Consider the following 17616-nt stretch of genomic DNA (forward strand, 5'->3'; position numbering starts at 1 on the left):
TTCCATCGAATTTAGAGTCAATGTTTGACAGACAGCAGGGTGCTCAAGGAGACTCATGCACCTCATCATGGTTCCCTTCAGGCTGAACTAGAAACACTCCACCCCACCTTCCACATTCATACCCTCTGTCCTTGCATTCCCAGACACGTACAAGAACTATAAATATTCAACAACCGACATCATTTGAACAGTGCTAAATTCCAGTCTGGACTACATTTGGTACATATTAACGAGCTCTCGTCAATATGTATAAATGTTAATGGCTAAATGAATTGCCTTAACAGCAGCCAAGGGACAGATGACTTCCGCCCAACATACACTTTAATCAGTTCATAATGGTTGGGGCGTCATTGTAAATAAGAATTTGTTCTTAACCAACTTGCCTAGTTAAATAAAGGGTAAATGAATTATATATATATATATATATATTAAAGATGGTGAGTGAGATCCATTCATTCACCTTGGCAGCCTGCATTGCTCATGGAAAGGGAGAAAAAGAGGGAAGAATAAAGAAGATTACGAGGAGTGAAAATGGCTCTTTTATGACAGAATATGGCACTCGTCTGTCTAGTTAACTAATAGGCTGCTAGGTTTTACAAAAGCCGTGCTCTCAGCTCTCATTTCATCTCGTAGGGAGAATTCCCTAGCCATCAATCCGCTCTAAAAATTATCTTGCACATAAATGGAGAGATCCAAATACTGGTTGAGAATAGAGAATGTAGACTATATAGGCAGTAGAGAAGAGGTCAAGTATTATCGACAGGTCACAGTTGCAACCCCCCAGAAGCGACTTCATCAGCCGAGGCTTATGCAATGCCTGATTACCTGCATGAGGATTACAGCTCTGGAGCTGGTTCAATTGTTTATGATCAGGGAGTTTGTGTGTGTTTTACCTCAGAGAAAGAAATGTGTTCTCTTCATACTTCATGAACTGATTTGGCAGCAGTGCGTTTGTGCTTGCGTGCAAGCGATTGTGTTGTGCATCTAAGTATGGGTGTATGCGAGTGCATAACAACTCACAGTAGGGGACACATCCTCGTCGTACTTCTTCAGCTGATTCATGAACTCCAGATGCTTCTTCTCCTCTTCCAGCTGGGCCACACTCTGCTCGCTCTTCTGCAGCTTTTGCTGGGTGCCCGCCAGCTCGTCCCGCAGCCACTGGTTCTCTTGGCACAGTCGACGTACCTGGGCACGCAGCTTCTGCTTCTCCGACTCCACAGCGTTCAGGTGGGCAGACAGGGCCATCATCACCTGATAGAGAAAGGTGCATACATGTAGAGGGATCAATTAATTATGTATGCGAATCAGCCCTAGGACCATGCCTCAGAACGACCTGGTGACTCCTGGCTGTACCAGTCTCCCTGGTCATGCTTCTGATCCAGTTTCTGCTGTTCTGCCTGTGGCTATGGAACTCTGACCTGTTCACAGGGTGTACTACCTTGTCCTGGACCTCCTCTCACCCTCTCCCGCACCTGCTGTCTCAGCCTCTGAATGCTTGGCTATGAAAAGCCAACTGACATTTACTCCTGAGGTGCTGACCTGTTGGCCCCCTACAACCACTGATTATTATTTGACCCTGCTGGTCATCTATGAAAGTTTGAGCATCTTGAAGAACGATCTGGCCTTAATGGCCATGTACTCTTGTAATCTCCACCTGGCACAGCCAGAAGAGGACTGGCCAACCCTCAGAGCCTAGTTCCTCTCTAGGTTTCTTCTTATGTTTCTGCCTTTCGAGGGAGTTTTTCCCTCTACATCGGCATTGCCTGTTCTTTGTGGTTTTAGGCTGTGTTTCTGTATAAGCACTTTGTGACATCTTTATAAATCCAATTGATTGATTAATAATGAAGGTCACAATTTGTGGCAGCGGTGGATTCATGTGGCCAGAGACAGGCAGCCTACATAAACCAGAGAAAGACAAGTTAACTTCAAAACATGAAACTAACGCATACAACATTAACTCCTGTTAACGTTAACTCATGGGGATCCCCCCCCCCAAGAATGGATTGAGAAACCGTGTTATAACCACCCCAAGTCTCTTCCCATCACCCTTAGACCCTCAACCCTTACCTGCGCCTCGCCCAGCCCCAGCTCGATCATCTCCACTGACTTGCGCAGCAGGCTGGACTTCTCATGCACCAGGTTGGCCTCCTCGTCCTTCTTCAGGCAGCGGATGGTCTCCAGCAGGCTGTGCAAGATAGAGTTGTGCTCGCTCTTCAGCGCCTCCAGGCCCTGGATCACCAGCTTGGTGCTGGAGATGATCTCCTCCTGGGACAGCTTCTCCAGACGGTCTTCCCTGGGGTACACCATGATTGACATTGCCTAGTGGACCTAGGACCTAATACACTTAGTGGAGGGAAGTGGAAGAAAATGAAGGTGGATGTTAGGTCACTCTTCAGGCAGTGGTTCCTTTTAATGCCATAACCTCACTTTTGGGGATTTTCTTTGGACCCATCAGAGCAAAACAATAGCCTACTTCTTTTCACAAGTTGTTTTTTTAGTGACACAGAAGGGACTAGCCTCCATTTGGGAAACTGCTCTAGGGTCAAGTGGGGGGAATACACAGCTCAATTGTCTGGTCTTGTTACGCGCTACACAGAAAGCTTGTCAACAGGAGGCTTAATAATGCTCTAAGACAAGTCAGAGTGATGCTCCTGTTAACTATTTACAAAACATAAATATTCTATAGGCTATAGATAGCTACTATTTTGACTGTGCCATGCATAGTTGATATACCTAAGTTCTACAAGATTCCAACATCTTGAGACTTCCACTGTCATTATTAGCAGAAAAAAAGCACAGCTCAAGCAAACATTAATTCATTGAGGTTGCTCCGTTTACAATCCACGCTACAAGTTATGAATTAAACTGGATAGAGATGTACAAGAAAATGGAAGCCTTGGGATACAAAATGACAGGGTAGGAGTCCAATCTAGCCCACAATCTCTACACTCCCTGGAATCGACAAAGCCAGAGGAATAAAACACTTTGCTCCCCCTGCCTTCACAAGACAGTCACATGATTATGCTTGGCGTGGGTATAGCAGCAGAAAATTAGGCTAACCCCCGAGCATTTAGCCCTGAGTTCATCATCAAAGCGCTTGGAGATAAATATGAGGAAACTGTTGTAGCCGGCTGAATGTGCATTTCCATTGTGGAAAAATTCCGCTCTAGTCACTCGTTTTAGTATTCTTATTCCAAAACAGGCAGATAATCGCGAACTCTGTGGTGATTTTTCATTTAAATTGAAATATCCCATTACAAAGTCTGTTTAGAGCCATGGAAACAGACTGCCAAAAATAGAGCACCAAGAGCCAATCATAAAATGAGAACTAGTCCCGCAGTGTGCCTACGTATCATTTCACCTGGATGCACAGAGCGAACGCAAGCATGCACACACACACACGCAGCTTGACAGAGTAGTACAGTAGGCTACTAGCTTGCATGACATTATTTTCATATTGAAAACACACGGAATTGAGCCTCAATCCATTCTTTTAAGCAAGTTCTAAAAATAGGTTGACGATACAGCCAAAGTCTATAGATTCAGAAAAATACAGAATTGGTTTTAAGAATGATATTCGGCTAAATGTAATCTGGAAACAAACTGAATGGATATCTAGACTCTAGACTACATTGAACACAGGGTAAATAACAACTAGTGCAAATGGTAGCACATAGGCGGTCACCAATGTTGAAACTTGGCATGACGGATAACAGAGGTCCAATTTCAAAGAGTAATGGCGCTTTTATAGGAGCATGAGTCATATTTAATGAAAGTGGCTACAAAGCCACTATTAAACTTCTCAATGGGCATCTGTAGGAAATTCCATTTCAGATGAACCTCGAGGCATAGTCAACAGCGTGGGGGAGGGTTCTTTGAGCAAGCATAGACAAGACGTTTTCAATACGATAACGCAGTTAGTCCATACATCCAAAAGGTAATGAGATCTGGTATCAAAAACACTATATAGATTTATTTGCATGGTAAAGCAAAGTAGTATAGTACAGAAATAATGCCACACATGCGAACCAAGCATACAGCAGTGATTAGTCTTCACAGGGTCAAGTATTGTTCAGCTACAATAGGTTAAGATGTGGGCTAGTAGAACAATTAGGTCTAATTATTCATTGAGGTATGTAAGTTAGCTGTGGGCTAAAAGGAAGCTTGAAATTAGCTCTCTCTTAATTATTTACACAACGTCCCAAGGTGCACTCAGAAGAAGAAAAAGGCACAATGCAGAAAAACAATTATGATGTTAGCTCACATGAATAAGGGATATTGGGTTCCCTCAACAGAAAACACTAGCCAGGGTTGTACTAGCCTACATTGTATTCCCTTTCAGTCAATTCAGAGGAATTCATTGAAATACAACTAATTAATTAACAATTGCTCATAATTCTCTACTGTGGAGTTATCAATTAATGAAGTTGAATAAAGTTCCTGATTTGACATGGTATAGACCACAAACAAAAGCTTCTAGCAAATATGACGATGGTGACCGGGACACATTGCCATTTAAAGGAGAAGGAAGCTGAAATATAAAAATTGCCCTCCTTCTCACTTCCTCTGCATAATAGACCACCACCACGGGTGACATTAAAATTGCATGAGAACAGTGTGGCTAATTCAGACGCTGTCTCCATCTCCATGCCCTGTCTCGTGTCATCCAGTCTCTTTGGTAGCATAAAGCCATTCCTCTACAATCCCATCACGTCCAGATGGAATTATAGGGCCCATTGGTGAGCCATCTTTTAGCTGCTGATGACTTATGGGAGTGCTTTATCTTCTCCTGCCTCTGGTCCCTGCCGGTTACCAGTGGATAGGAGGGATTGCAGACTGATGTTTCTGATTTAGGGACATGTGGGAAGGAGGCACAGTTGGCTTTGGTTGGGGAGATGATATGTAGGGACGGCTGGAAACCTACTGGGGATGTCAATCAAAAAAAATAATACAACTTAAAAATACCTGAAATAGCTTGGTATACACTGTCATCATAAATCGCAAAAGCCTTCTTTGCAAAGTGGTGAAATATTATTGTAGCCTCGTTTACTTTGAGCTTCCATAAACATGAGTTGGGTCTACAGACAATCACAGACTACAAAAAGAAAACCAGCCATGTCACAGACACCGACGTCTTGCTTCCAGACAAACTAAACACCTTCTTTGCCCGCTTTGAGGATAATACAGAGCCATCGACGCTGCCCTCTACCGAAGACTGTGGGCCCCACCCTCTCCATGGCCGACGTGAGTAAGACATTTGAAAGTGTTAACCTTCACTAGACTGCCAGCCCAGACGGCATCCCTAGCCGCGTCCTCCTAGCATGCACAGACCAGGTGGCTGGTGTATTTACCGACACATTCAATCTCTCACCATTCCTAGTATGCTGTCCCCACATGCTTCAAGAAGGCCACCATTTTTCCAGTACACAAGAAGGCAAAGGTAACTGAACTAAATGACTATCGCCCCGTGGCACTCACTGTCATCATGAAGTGCTTTGAGAGGATAATCAAGGTTCATATCACCTCCACCTTACCTGTCACCCTAGACCCACTTCACTTTGCTTACTGCTCCAATAGGTCCACAGATGATGCAAATCGCCATAACACTGTCCTATCCCATCTGGACAAGAGGAATACCTACGTAATAATGCTGTTCGTTGACTACAGCTCAGCATTCAACAACATAGTACCCTCCAAGCTCAACCCCACCCTGTGCAATTGGGTTCTGGACGTCCTGATGGGCCGCCCCCAGGTGGTGAAGGTAGGAAACAACATCTCCAGATCGCTGATCTTCAACACTGGGGCCCCACAAGGGTGCATGCTCAGCCCCCTTCTGTACTCCCTGTACACCCATGACTGCGTGGCCATGCATGCCGCCAACTCAATCATCAAGTTTGCAGACACAACATTAGTAGGCTTGATTAGCAACGACGACACAGCCTACAGGGAGGTGGTGAGGGCACTGGGAGTGTGGTGTCAGCAAAACAACCCCTCACTCAACATCAACAAAACAAAGGAGATGATCGTGGACTTCAGGAAACAGCAGAGGGAGCACCCCCCTATCCATATCAACGGGACAGCAATGTGCATATCATGGGCAAACTGAAATGGTCCATTCATACAGCATCCTGCTGGGTTGCATCACCGCCTGGTACGGTAACTGCACCTCCCACAACCGCAAGGCTCTCCAGAGAGTGGTGCGGTCTGTACAAGCAACACCGAGGGCAAACTACCTGCCCTCCAGGACACTTACAACACCCGATGTCCTGGATGATCTTTTTGGCCTTCCTGTGACAACAACCACTCGAGCCACTGCTGGTTCACCCCGCTATCATCCAGAAGGCGAGGTCAGTACAGGTGCATCAAAGCTGGGACCGAGACTGAAAAAGAGCTTCCATCTCAAGGCCATCAGACAGTTAAATAGCCATCACTAACACAGAGGCTGCTGCATACATACAGATTTGAATTCATTGGCCACTTGAATAAATGAATCACTAGTCACCTTAAATGTTTCCATATCTTGCATTAATCATCTCATATGTATAAATTGTATTTTATACCATCTTGCCTATGACGCTCTGTCATTGCTCATCCATATATTCTTATTCCATTCCTTTATTTAGATTTCCAAGTAGTTGTGGAATTGTTAGATTACATTTTAGATATTGCTGCACTGTCGGAACTAAAAGCACAAGCATTTTCCTACACTCGCAATTACATCTGCTAACCATGTGTATGTGACGAATAAAATTTGATTTGAGTATAGCGAAACAGGAAGACAATGCTGTTTATACAAAGTCAACAATCAATAACATAGCTTCTCACAAGTTGAAATTAATATGTGTATTTTTTATTTATTTAACTAGTTAAGAACACATTTTTATTTACAATGACAGCCTACCGTGCAAAGTGCACATTCTATAACATAAGCTACCCAACAGTGGTGCTAAAACTACCACATGCTTACAGGCCTAGGTCACACATGCATGCTATGAAGTCTTGCTCTGGACCAGACATAAAAGGCTTGGATCAGCATTTAGTGTCTGGTTCCGTTCAGGGAACCATCTAACTGTGGCTAAATGGTTGATTTACTGTATGTGAATATAGGTAGGCCTATTTGTACACAATATCAAGTGAAAATAATGCATTGATGCTCACAGAACTCTTCTTGCTTAGATCCACAGAAGGCCTTTAGACTAGAGGTCGACCGATTAATCGGAATGGCCGATTAATTAGGGCCGATTTCAAATTTTCATAACAATTGTAAATCGGTATTTTTGGGTACCGATTTGCCGATTTTTTTTTATACCTTAACTTAACTAAGTAAGTCAGTTAAGAACACATTCTTATTTTCAATGACGGCCTAGGAACGGTGGGTTAACTGCCTTGTTCAGGGGCAGAACGACAGATTTTCACCTTGTCAGCTCGGGGGATCCAGTCTTGCAACCTTACAGTTAACAAGTCCAACACAATAACGACCTGCCTCTCTCTCGTTGCACTCCACAAGGAGACTGCCTGTTACGCAAATGCAGTAAGCCAAGGTAAGTTGCTAGCTAGCATTAAACTTATCTTATAAAAAACAATCAATCATAATCACTAGTTAACTACACATGGTTGATATTATCTAGCGTGTGCTGCATTGCATATAATCTGACTGAGCATACAAGTATCTAAGTATCTGACTGAGCGGTGGTAGGCAGAAGCAGGCACGTAAACATTAATTCAAACAGCACTTTCGTGCGTTTTGCCAGCAGCTCTTTGCTTTGCGCTGTTTATGACTTCAAGCCTATCAACTCCCGAGATGAGGCTTGTGTAACCGAAATGAAATGGCTAGCTAGTTAGCACGCACTAATTGTCGTTGTGTTGCTGGTTCAAGCCCAGGGAGGAGCGAGTAAGCTATACTGTTACACTGGCAATACTAAAGTGCCTATAAGAACATCCAATAGTCAAAGGTTAATGAAATTCAAATGGTAGAGGGAAATAGTCCTATAATAACTACAACCTAAAACTTCTTACCTCGGAATATTGAAGACTCATGTTAAAAGGAACCACCAGCTTTCATATGTTCTCATGTTCTAAGCAAGGAACGTTAACATTAGCTTTCTTACACAGAACATATTGCACTTTTACTACCTTCCCAAACCTTTGTTTTTGCATTATTTAAACCAAATTGAATATGTTTCATTATCTACTTGAGGCTAAATTGATTTTATTGATGTATTATATTAAGTTAAAATAAGTGTTCATTCAGCATTGTTGTAATTGTCATTACAAATAATTGTAATACATTTTTTATTTTATTATTTTATGTATTTTGATTTATTTATTTATTTATTTATTTATTTATATATATATATATATATATATATATATATATATATATATATTTCATTTTTTTTTAAATTTTTTAAATCGGCCGATTAATTGGTAACGGCTTTTTTGATCCTCCAATAATCGGTATCGGTGTTGAAAAATCATAATCGGTCGACCTCTAGACTATAATGGACACATGCTGACTTGAGATCCACACATATAACTTCAAATTTCTCAGAACACTCCTTTTGAAAGTCCAATTTACACACGCATATTTAAAGTTGGGATAGGGCCCGTAGATCTCCATTCTATCAAACCCATTAAGTCAAAAGCAATGTTCTTCCGATGTTTTCCAGCAAAAGACAAATGTTGTTTTTAACATCCTAGACAACCAGTTACGGAGATTGAATGAAAAGCCCTGCTGAGTCGCTAACCACCCTCTCCCCTTTGTCTCCTCGATGTGAAGCACCAAGGCTAAAGATACTTTTATAATCAGCTGGTCTGATATAATGGCTCTTCAAGCTGACATTTTCCAACCATTCTGGCAATGGTGAGTCATGGCAATGAATCATTGATGCTGGTTCAAATGCCACGCTGCCTCTTTCAGTGAGGCAGAAGGAACGGGAAAGAGGGATACCTCGTCAATTATACAACTGAAATGTGTCTTCCACATTTAACTCAACCCCTCTGAATAGAGGTCATGTAAGTCGTCTGAGCTCGGGGAATAGTGGGTTAACTGCCTTGCTCAAGGGCAGAACGACAGAGGGGCTCCCGAGTGGCGCAGTGGTCTAAGGCACTGCATCTCATGCTTGAGATGTCACTAGACACCCTGCTTCGAATCCAGGCTGAATCACAACCGGCCGTGATTGGGAGTCCCATAGGGCGGTGTACAATTTTCCCCAGTGTTGTCCAGGTTTGTTCTTAACTGACTTGCCTAGTTAAATAAGGATTAAATAAATAAAATAGTATTTTGTAGGCCTCTTTGTATGTACATTTTTGACTGACAAAGGAGATTTGATTTGCCCAACGTGATTGCAGAAGTCAGTATCACGAGGGTCAATTATAGGCCTATTACCGTTTGTGTCAGCCTGCTTTGAGGTTTCACCACCAGGGCATACATTTATTTGACAGAGCACGTTGAAAGGAAACTTCACTGCAAACTACTATGAAAATAATTACAGAGGAACAAAAGCTTTCATACAGTACTGTACGTCTTCTGGGTGTGTGCACTTGAGCACCTGTCTGGTAAAACTGTAACTAGGGGACCAATTTCTTCCTTTTATCTCACTCTTTCAGATCCAGTTACATATTGGACTGCCGTTATGAGATGTCTGCAGTCCAAAGGTCACTTTACTTCTCCACTCTAGTAAATAAACAGCCAAGTGGACTGGACAAGCATCTCTGCTCAAAACGTTTGATGTGTTATTAGGAAAAAACGTCTGGGGGCAGGGCTCTAAATGAACATTGTTCATTTGTGGCACTGGTGTTCCCAACTTAAATTCTAGCTACTTTTGAAGCACACGGTGAGCCCTAGAAATTAATATAAAACTCTGTAAATACATGACTTTATTATAAAAGCTTGGTAAGAATACCTGTCATTGAAAGTACAAAGTCATTTGTGGAATATTAGGTTTCTACATTGTGTTAAAGCACTATTTTCCTATTCAGATATATTACATTGAAAAGAAACCGGCAGGTTTCTGATGAGGACACGCAAGAGATCTGTCATTCATTCATTGCAATGATCATTGATATGCTGAAGACGCTATCCCTTTTCATTTCTTTGCGCCCCCAAATGTTTGGATATACTGGTAAGGTTGTTAGCCAATGAGGTAACATGACTGAAGAAAGACAAATGGTTATCATCGTCGACAAGCGAGTAGTTTTAGAACATCTCACGATATGGTTTATTAATGTAAAATGTGGTCCCGTCGATTAGAGTTAGACCGACCACGTTTTTTCAATGCCAATACCGATATTGGAACAAAAAAAGACGATACTGATTCATCTCAATGAACACTTATTTTAACTTAATATAATACATAAATGAAATCAAAGTGCAATATGTGCCATGTAAAAAAAGCTAACGTTTACGTTCCTTGCTCAGAACATGAGAACATATTAAAGCTGGTGGTTCAATATTCCCAGCTCTTCAATATTCCCAGTTAAGAAGTTTTAGGTTGTAGTTATAGGAATTATGAAGCGTCGACTATTTCTCTCTATATCATTTGTATTTCATATACCTTTGACTGTTGGATGTTCTTATAGGCACTTTAGTATTGCCAGCCTAATCTAGGGAGTTGATAGGCTTGAAGTCAAACCGTGCTGTGATTCAAGCATTGCTAAGAGCTGCTGGCAAACGCAGTTTAAATGAATGCTTATGAACCTGCTGCTGCCTACCACCGCTCAGTCAGACTGCTCTATCAAATCATAGACTTAATTATAATAAACACAGAAATACAAGCCTTTGGTGATTAATATGGTCAAATCCGTAAACTATAATTTAGACAACAAAACATTTATTATTTCAGTGAAATACGGAACCGTTCTGTATTTTATCGGAAGGGTGTCAACCTTAAGTTTAAATATTGCTGTTACATTGCACAACCTTCAATGTTATGTCAGAATTATGTAAAATTCTGGCAAATTAGTTCAGTCGCAACAAGCCAGGCGGCCCAAACTGTTGCATATACCCTGACTCTGCTTGCACTGAACGCAAGTGAAGTGACACAATTTCCCTAGTTAATATTGCCTGCTAACATTAATTTATTTTAACTAAATATGCAGGTCTAAAAAAATATATACTTCTGTGTATTGATTTGAAGAAAGGCCTTAATGTTTATGGTTAGGTACATTGGTGCAAAGATTGCATTGCCCGAAAAAAAGCACCCTTTTGGCGAAGTTGAATTAGGCTGTGATTCAATAAATTAAAAGGCACCGCATTGATTATATACATCGTAGGACAAGCTAGTTAACCTAGTAATATCATCATGTGTAGTTAACTAGTGATTATGTAAAGATTGATTGTTTTTTATAAGATACGTTTAATGCTAGCTAGCAACTTACCTTGGCTCCTTGCAGCCACAAGGTGCTTTTGATGCTGCACTCGCGTTAACGTGCTCCTACACCTGCATTGCTTGCTGTTTGGGGTTTTAGACTGGGTTTCTGTACAGCACTTTGAGATATCAGCTGATGTACGAAGGGCTATATAAATAAATTTGATTTGGTCAACCTGCCACACAGTTTCCTTGTGGATTGCAATGTAATCGGCTCCCAAAATTATCGATTGTTATGAAAACTTTAAATTGGCCCTAATTAATTGGCCATGCCGATCTCTACCGTCGATATACTACAAGAAAGACCTAGTTGGGCTACAAGCAAGCCTTTTTCGCTGCAGTAATGGTGAAACCATGACGGTAATGAGTCTGCACTCCCTCGTCTCTCTAGGGCAGTGTTTCCCCAAACTCAGTCCTCAGTACTCCATGGGTTTACCTTTTGTTTTATGCCCTAGCACTAAACAGCTGATTCAAATAATGAACTGCTCATCAAGAATTCATTATTTGAATCGGCTGTGTAGTGCCTCAGTCCCCAGGACTGAGTTTGGGAAGCGCTGCTCTAGGGCACTTGAAAACAACGGTACAGCAAAGCCTTATCATTACAATAATTATTATCTGGGAGATTTGTTTTCATAGGCGCACAGTTCTCCCAAAATTAAACTCCTGGTCGCACTAGATGGGTGCAATTGCGGCCGCCTTTGCACTTCTATTGGTTAATTTTTATGCTAGGACTCCGGTACACAGGCGCAAAGCGGGGGCGCTCCAGTACAGTAGGTGGCGGTAATGCACCATAACGTTGAATGCCAACTGGCGATAAACCCCAAAGAAGAGGCGGGGGTGACAATGGTAGCTTAGTTAGTTAGGACACCGGTATATGCAAAACTGGAGATTCCACCAAGTAGGTGTGGATATCACAATTGTCTACATTGGGCCATTTGATAGGGTTGCCTCTCCAGCTATGGGTAAACAAACAGTGACTTAAGTATACTGCGATAGCTTTACTGTTAGTCTTAGCATGTCAGCTAACAAATTAGTGGCAAAATAAGTATCATGCAAAGTGGTACTAGTGGTTAGAGCGTTGGACTAGTAACCGAAAGGTTGCAAGTTCGAATCCCCGAGCTGACAAAGTACAAATCTGTCGTTCTGCCCCTGAACAGGCAGTTAACCCACTGTTCCTAGGCCGTCATTGAAAATAAGAATTTGTTCTTAACTGACTTGCCTAGTAAAATAAAGGTAAAAATAAAAAAAATGTTTTATTGTTGTTGTGATCGAAGCTTCCCACCATTAGCTCTGACAAATTGAAAACTCTAGTCATTGGCGACTCCATTACCCGCAGTATTAGACTTAAAGCGAATCATCCAGCGATCATACACTGTTTACCCGGGGGCAGGGCTACCGACGTTAAGGCTAATCTGAAGATGGTGCTGGCTAAAGCTAAAACTGGCGAGTGTAGAGAGTATAGAGATATTGTTATCCACGTCGGCACCAACGATGTTAGGATGAAACAGTCAGAAATCACTAAGCGCAACATAGCTTCTGCGTGCATATCAGCTAGAAAGATGTGTCGGCATCGAGTAATTGTCTCTGGCCCCCTCCCAGTTAGGGGGAGTGATGAGCTCTACAGCAGAGTCTCACAACTCAATCGCTGGTTGAAAACTGTTTTCTGCCCCTCCCAAAAGTTAGAATTTGTAGATAATTGGCCCTCTTTCTGGGACTCACCCACAAACAGGACCAAGCCTGACCTGCTGAGGAGTGACGGACTCCATCCTAGCTGGAGGGGTGCTCTCATCTTATCTACCAACATAGACAGGGCTCTAACTCCTCTAGCTCCACAATGAAATAGGGTGCAGGCCAGGCAGCGGGCTGTTAGCCAGCCTGCCAGCATAGTGGAGTCTGCCATTAGCACAGTCCGTGTAGTCAGCTCAGCTATCACCATTGAGACCGTGTCTGTGCCTCGACCTAGGTTGGGCAAAACTAAACATGGCGGTGTTCGCCTTAGCAATCTCACTAGGATAAAGACCACCTCCATTCCTGTCATTACTGAAAGAGATCATGATACCTCACATCTCAAAATAGGGCTACTTAATGTTAGATCCCTTACTTCAAAGGCAATTATAGTCAATGAACTAATCACTGATCATAATCTTGATGTGATTGGCCTGACTGAAACATGGCTTAAGCCTGATGAATTTACTGTTTTAAATGAGGCCTCACCTCCTGGCTACACTAGTGACCATATCCCCCGTGCATCCCGCAAAGGCGGAGGTGTTGCTAACATTTACGATAGCAAATTTCAATTTACACAAAAAAAAGGACATTTTCGTCTTTTGAGCTTCTAGTCATGAAATCTATGCAGCCTACTCAATCACTTTTTATAGCTACTGTTTACAGGCCTCCTGGGCCATATACAGCGTTTCTCACTGAGTTCCCTGAATTCCTATCGGACCTTGTAGTCATAGCAGATAATATTCTAATCTTTGGTGACTTTAATATTCACATGGAAAAGTCCACAGACCCACTCCAAAAGGCTTTCAGAGCCATCATCGACTCAGTGGGTTTTGTCCAACAGGTCTCTGGACCCACTCACTGTCACAGTCATACGCTGGACCTAGTTTTGTCCCATGGAATAAATGTGGTGGATCTTAATGTTTTTCCTCATAATCCTGGACTATCGGACCACCATTTTATTACGTTTGCAATTGCAACAAATAATCTGCTTAGACCCCAACCAAGGAACATCAAAAGTCGTGCTATAAATTCACAGACAACACAAAGATTCCTTGATGCCCTTCCAGACTCCCTCTGCCTACCCAAGGACGCCAGAGGACAAAAATCAGTTAACCACCTAACTGAGGATCTCAATCTAACCTTGCGCAATACCCTAGATGCAGTTGCACCCCTAAAAACAAAAAAAATGTCTCATAAGAAACTAGCTCCCTGGTACACAGAAAATACCCGAGCTCTGAAGCAAGCTTCCAGAAAATTGGAACGGAAATGGCGCCACACCAAACTGGAAGTCTTCCGACTAGCTTGGAAGGACGGTACCGTGCAGTACCGTAGAGCCCTTACTGCTGCTCGATCATCCTATTTTTCTAACTTAATTGAGGAAAATAAGAACAATCCGAAATTCCTTTTTAATACTGTCGCAAAGCTAACTAAAAAGCAGCATTCCCCAAGAGAGGATGACTTTCACTTTAGCAGTGATAAATTCATGAACTTCTTTGAGGAAAAGATTATGATTATTAGAAAGCAAATTACGGACTCCTCTTTAAACCTGCGTATTCCTCCAAACCTCAGTTGTCCTGAGTCTGCACAACTCTGCCAGGACCTAGGATCAAGAGAGACGCTCAAGTGTTTTAGTACTATATCTCTTGACACAATGATGAAAATAATCATGGCCTCTAAACCTTCAAGCTGCATACTGGACCCTATTCCAACTAAACTACTGAAAGAGCTGCTTCCTGTGCTTGGCCCTCCTATGTTGAACATAATAAACGGCTCTCTATCCACTGGATGTGTACCAAACTCACTAAAAGTGGCAGTAATAAAGCCTCTCTTGAAAAAGCCAAACCTTGACCCAGAAAATATAAAAAACTATCGGCCTATATCGAATCTTCCATTCCCCTCAAAAATTTTAGAGAAGGCTGTTGCGCAGCAACTCACTGCCTTCCTGAAGACAAACAATGTATACGAAATGCTTCAGTCTGGTTTTAGACCCCATCATAGCACTGAGACGGCACTTGTGAAGGTGGTAAATGACATTTTAATGGCATCGGACCGAGGCTCTGCATCTGTCCTCGTGCTCCTAGACCTTAGTGCTGCTTTTGATACCATCGATCACCACATTCTTTTGGAGAGATTGGAAACCCAAATTGGTCTACACGGACATGTTCTGGCCTGGTTTAGATCTTATCTGTCGGAAAGATATCAGTTTGTCTCTGTGAATGGTTTGTCCTCTGACAAATCAACTGTAAATTTCGGTGTTCCTCAAGGTTCCGTTTTAGGACCACTATTGTTTTCACTATATATTTTACCTCTTGGGGATGTTATTCGAAAACATAATGTAAACTTTCACTGCTATGCGGATGACACACAGCTGTACATTTCAATGAAACATGGTGAAGCCCCAAAATTGCCCTCGCTAGAAGCATGTGTTTCAGACATAAGGAAGTGGATGGCTGCAAACTTTCTACTATTAAACTCGGACAAAACAGAGATGCTTGTTCTAGGTCCCAAGAAACAAAAAGAGATCTTCTGTTGAATCTGACAATTAATCTTAATGGTTGTACAGTCGTCTCAAATAAAACTGTGAAGGACCTCGGCGTTTCTCTGGACCCTGATCTCTCTTTTGAAGAACATATCAAGACCATTTCGAGGACAGCTTTTTTCCATCTACGTAACATTGCAAAAATCAGAAACTTTCTGTCCAAAAATGATGCAGAAAAATTAATCCATGCTTTTGTCACTTCTAGGTTAGACTACTGCAATGCTCTATTTTCCGGCTACCCGGATAAAGCACTAAATAAACTTCAGTTAGTGCTAAATACGGCTGCTAGAATCCTGACTAGAACCAAAAAATTTGATCATATTACTCCAGTGCTAGCCTCTCTACACTGGCTTCCTGTCAAAGCAAGGGCTGATTTCAAGGTTTTACTGCTAACCTACAAAGCATTACATGGGCTTGCTCCTACCTATCTCTCTGATTTGGTCCTGCCGTACATACCTATACGTACGCTACGGTCACAAGACGCAGGCCTCCTAATTGTCCCTAGAATTTCTAAGCAAACAGCTGGAGGCAGGGCTTTCTCCTATAGAGCTCCATTTTTATGGAACGGTCTGCCTACCCATGTCAGAGACGCAAACTCGGTCTCAACCTTTAAGTCTTTACTGAAGACTCATCTCTTCAGTGGGTCATATGATTGAGTGTAGTCTGGCCCAGGAGTGGGAAGGTGAACGGAAAGGCTCTGGAGCAACGAACCGCCCTTGGCCGGTTCCCCTCTTTCCACTGGGATTCTCTGCCTCTAACCCTATTACAGGGGCTGAGTCACTGGCTTGCTGGGGCTCTCTCATGCCGTCCCTGGAGGGGGTGCGTCACCTGAGTGGGTTGATTCACTGTTGTGGTCATCCTGTCTGGGTTGGCGCCCCCCCCCCCTTGGGTTGTGCCGTGGCGGAGATCTTTGTGGGCTATACTCAGCCTTGTCTCAGGATGGTAAGTTGGTGGTTGAAGATATCCCTCTAGTGGTGTGGGGGCTGTGCTTTGGCAAAGTGGGTGGGGTTATATCCTTCCTGTTTGGCCCTGTCCGGGGGTGTCCTCGGATGGGGCCACAGTGTCTCCTGACCCCTCCTGTCTCAGCCTCCAGTATTTATGCTGCAGTAGTTTATGTGTCGGGGGGCTGGGGTCAGTTTGTTATATCTGGAGTACTTCTCCTGTCCTATTCGGTGTCCTGTGTGAATCTAAGTGTGCGTTCTCTAATTCTCTCCTTCTCTCTTTCTTTCTCTCTCTCGGAGGACCTGAGCCCTAGGACCATGCCCCAGGACTACCTGACATGATGACTCCTTGCTGTCCCCAGTCCACCTGGCCATGCTGCTGTTCCAGTTTCAACTGAGCTGAGCCCTAGGACCATGCCCCAGGACTACCTGACATGATGACTCCTTGCTGTCCCCAGTCTACCTGGCCATGCTGCTGCTTCAGTTTCAACTTCCACCTGACTGTGCTGCTGCTCTAGTTTCAACTGTTCTGCCTTATTATTATTTGACCATGCTGGTCATTTATGAACATTGAACATCTTGACCATGTTCTGTTATAATCTCCACCCGGCACAGCCAGAAGAGGACTGGCCACCCCACATAGCCTGGTTCCTCTCTAGGTTTCTTCCTAGGTATTGGCCTTTCTAGGGAGTTTTTCCTAGCCACCGTGCTTCTACACCTGCATTGCTTGCTGTTTGGGGTTTTAGGCTGGGTTTCTGTACAGCACTTTGAGATATCAGCTGATGTACGAAGGGCTATATAAATTTGATTTGATTTGATTTGATCGACAAGCATGTTAATAATAACGAACGACACTTGAGGCTGCTGAAAACGTTTATTGAAACGACAAAGAGTCAGCAGTTTGTTTAGGACGCCGCCAAACCTAGGTTAATTACATGAGAGTAACAGGAGTATCACACTCGGGGGCGTGGTCACGTTAAACCACGCCTTGCCGTGTATCTATAGACAATAGCATGAATACGGCGGGGGCGTTCGTGCA

General features: G+C 42.9%; 1 protein-coding gene across 2 annotated transcripts in view; it reads right to left on the minus strand.

The window, feature by feature from the left end:
* The window catches only part of LOC109890118 (kinesin light chain 1-like), a 39316-nt gene that overhangs the window by 21050 nt on the left and 650 nt on the right, over nt 1-17616 (minus strand). For both annotated transcript variants that reach the window (XM_020482079.2, XM_031828524.1), the window contains exons 2-3: nt 2068-2343; nt 1021-1251 (exon numbers count right to left, since the gene is read on the minus strand). In XM_020482079.2, coding sequence (XP_020337668.1) covers nt 1021-1251; nt 2068-2316 — 480 coding nt within the window. In that variant the 5' untranslated portion in view covers nt 2317-2343. The remainder of the gene's footprint in view (nt 1-1020; nt 1252-2067; nt 2344-17616) is intronic.

Source organism: Oncorhynchus kisutch, linkage group LG1, assembly GCF_002021735.2.
Source record: "Oncorhynchus kisutch isolate 150728-3 linkage group LG1, Okis_V2, whole genome shotgun sequence".
Taxonomy (NCBI): Eukaryota; Metazoa; Chordata; class Actinopteri; order Salmoniformes; family Salmonidae; genus Oncorhynchus; species Oncorhynchus kisutch.